General features: G+C 41.0%; 1 protein-coding gene across 1 annotated transcript in view; it reads right to left on the bottom strand.

The window, feature by feature from the left end:
* Positions 1–335: 335 nt before the first annotated feature.
* engase (endo-beta-N-acetylglucosaminidase) overlaps positions 336–3,491 on the bottom strand; it is a 24,553-nt gene continuing 21,397 nt past the window's right edge. The window contains exons 12-14 of the mRNA XM_014024290.1: positions 3,323–3,422; positions 3,109–3,220; positions 336–1,391 (exon numbers count right to left, since the gene is read on the bottom strand). Coding sequence (XP_013879744.1) covers positions 882–1,391; positions 3,109–3,220; positions 3,323–3,422 — 722 coding nt within the window. The 3' untranslated portion in view covers positions 336–881. The remainder of the gene's footprint in view (positions 1,392–3,108; positions 3,221–3,322; positions 3,423–3,491) is intronic.

Here is a 3,491-nt window from a genome sequence, read left to right as displayed (position 1 = left end):
CACCTCCAGGGATGTAACCAGGAAGAGATTAACATTATAAGGTCAATTCATTATTATAGTAGAAGTTKTCAGTGTTGTGGAGTCTCTGCTCAGAGCAGGGCAGCTGTGTTTTGGTTCAGCCCAAGGTCTTACTGAGGCCTGTGTGCTGACTGCTGTGTGAACCTGATTGGAGCCAGAAGATTGAAAATAAAGTTTTAAGAAGAAATCCAGCAGATTCCTGTTTATTCGGACATACCATTTTGAACAACGCATATTTTCCTACAGGAGAGTGGCAAACAGAAAACAGCTCTTTTAAAGAAAAAAAAAAAAAACAAAACATTAAATTTTGACCAGAGTTTAAAGACTCGCTAGTCAAGAAAATTATTTTATGTCAACCATAATTGATACATGACCGCAATAAAAACATAAAACCTCAGAGGAGATGAAAGCTTTTCAAATTTGAAGTCCCCATTAAAATGTTTTCATTTCACAATTAAATTTATTGATAGCAGACTTGTGAGCTGAATTGAAATCGTATCATGACAGATTGTTATTCAGAAGCATTGTATCGTCACCCAAACAAATATATTTTGATAAAGCTGCTGAGTTACACCCCTTGTTGAAATATGACTAAATGTGGAAAAGTTCAAACTGTATGAAGACTTTTTAAAGTCCCCCTATGATTTAATAGTAGCTGGTAGAATATAAATCTGTATACAGATAACTTAATGACATCTCATTGGAAAAAAGAAAAAAAAAATATCCTGACAGATTTTTAAAGTTTCATAATATTTCTGTCATATTCTGTATTTTTCAGTCACGGTATTCCTGAGCAGAGGTTAGACTTTGTCAGACATGTTGAATACAGACTTTGACATAAAATCCCTGTTTGTCAGCTACATTCAGCTGAAAAAGACTGTCAGAAGGAAGACATCAGATAAAGTGCTGCATCTCAAAAAGGTCCAGTTGTACTTTGAAGTCTCGCCTGCACCAGGATCCTGGAGGAACAGCCTTGGTGTAAAGATCACCATGTAGCTGAGCCGCCATCTTCCCCAGAGGCCTTCAGGAACCGTGGAGCCATTCCTCACCACTGGTTCCACCACCAGCTCAACCAGGCCAGGCGGTTCTGGCAGAACCAGCTCCGTCACCCTGTACAGGTTCGAGTAAGCCTTGCTCACCAGCTCCAGAGGACCCGGAGGGGTTCGGGGATCGGGTCCCCTCAGCCGGCGCCAGTACACCCTGAAATGGCGTACGAGCTGCAGCGGGTAGTTCCAGCGCAGAGTGGCGTTCAGGCGCAGCAGCGGGGACGTGCTCTCAGGTGACGACCTGGCGCCGCGCATCCACACAACATCGTCAATGCACAACCCTGCGACGGCGACGGGGGGCGCCTGCAGACCACCTACATCCAGCACCTTTCAGAAACACACCAGGGGAGAGGGTAGCCGTTAAACCTGTCTGAAAAATCTGAGATTAAAGTAACAATTCTAAATTTAATCTCGTGGAATTTTAAGACTAAAAGTCACAATTCGGAGTTTTATCTCGAAATTTTGGAGTTTAATTTTTTTTCTTTAAATTTCGGAGAAAAAAATTAAAATAAATTTTTTTTGTTATTCAAGTCCAACAGAACCGTAAAGAAACCGGTCATGATGATTCTTTGTGCTACATAAACCTTTAAAGAGTATCTTACCCCCAAAATCAACTCTTAATTGTGCCTTAAACGTCAGATAGTAATATTGTATTTCTGTGCAAATGTTTACATTTTTGTGTAAATATGGTCTAAAGTCTCTTCGTGCTGGGGGACAGCACATGTGTCAGTCCCGAATTTTAAATAAAACATTGAACCAAACAGAAATAAAAAAAATATATTTTTTTTCTGCTGTTTTGGACCAGAGTCTAGTGATGGATCGATGAGGCATCATGTGTCATTTCGACACATTACCAAACCGTAGATACGTGTTGATACTGTGCCACTGAATACTGACACCTGCTGGACCTTAAAAATCACTACAGGCAACCTAGTTGACAGATCAACTGACACTGATTTGATAAACTATACAATAAAATAATTTAAAAATAAATAAAAATAACATAATTTAAGCCATTGTGTTTTATATTATATTATTTCATACCTTCATTTACATTTAAAATATCTTTGATATTTTTAGATACAGTCTATAAATAATGTGAACGTCAGGCTGTATGTATTGTCCGTAATTTACACAGATTTGCTAGCTTCATTTTGCAGGTATATGGACATATACAGCAATCACACGCACTGTTTTCAACTTTTACAGATTTTCAAAAACTCGGTTTCATATTTAGGCTAAAAATTCAACATAAATTTAAAAAAATAACATCAAACAACCAATCCTTCAACCCACTCTGCTGCTAGAAATAAGTGCTGTACTCCTCCTGTTTTTCTGCTTTGTGCTGCAGACGCTCCGCGGCCGACACCTGCCCCACCCCCATCCCACCGCCCGCGCAAGTAATACTGATTTTTGAGTCTACAAAATGTCTGAAGGGATTGACATGTGTGGATGTGAGCTCAAAAAGGTGGAAACCTTTATTTTGGCTTGAAGATGCTCCATAATTCTTGATGATGAACCGCAAAATATCAGAAATTCTTTTGACAGATGCATACGCTTCCTTATAAACACAGTCTGGCGCATCACTGTCAGTCCRAAACAGTTGCTGTATCGGTCACGTGACGTTTTTAGCAAAACACGCACCGACACGGGGTTTCATTCTATGAGCTCGACGCATCGGTGYTGCTCGACCCATCACTGCCAGAGTCATATTTTAACAGTTTGCGGTCTGAACTTTACTTGTTAGTTTAAAACAGCTAAATGTGAGTGTGCATGTGTGTCATGAAACTTTACTTTTTACAAAATAAAACAACTTCTTTAGAACAATCAATTGTTAGCTTGTTAAATTAATCTAGCTGTCACGTTCCCTCGTCCTGACCACGCCTCCTCGCTCACCCCCACACTTTAGGCCCCTCAGTGTCTCTTSGCACTGCCCACGTTGTTGTAATGTTTTTTATTTTCCTGGGGGAGGGGTTGTGCTTTCACAGTGGAGGTTAGTTACACTTTAAATATGGATGTTGGGGGACAACTGTCTCACTCTCACCATGATTTCTCCAAGTCTGCAGCTGAAAGGCTCGTCCCGAGGATCTCCGTCCCGCTGGATGACGACACAGATTTCTCGGAGGATGCAACTGTGAAGCTCCAGCTGTGAACATCTGCTCAGAAGGTCAGTGAAGGAACAGAAAAGAGTGAAAACTGGAAATGTGAAGGRCAATAAAATGAACGTAGCAGTTAGTCAGCAGTGAGCGGTCCCTCACTTTAAAGTCCAACCGTCAGAATTCAGGTTTCCACAGAGCTGAGAGAACTGGCTCACTAACTGGTACCCTTCACCCAGAACATCAGGGGGTACACTGGGAACTGCGGGCAGAGAGGAACAAATTTTAGCAGTTTGGACACAATGTGAATGTAGCATCCTAACACCGTATG

This window comes from Austrofundulus limnaeus, unplaced genomic scaffold (assembly GCF_001266775.1).
Source record: "Austrofundulus limnaeus strain Quisiro unplaced genomic scaffold, Austrofundulus_limnaeus-1.0 Scaffold417, whole genome shotgun sequence".
NCBI lineage: Eukaryota > Metazoa > Chordata > Actinopteri > Cyprinodontiformes > Rivulidae > Austrofundulus > Austrofundulus limnaeus.
Note: the sequence above shows the minus strand (reverse complement) of the source record. Positions and strands in the feature narration are given on the sequence as shown.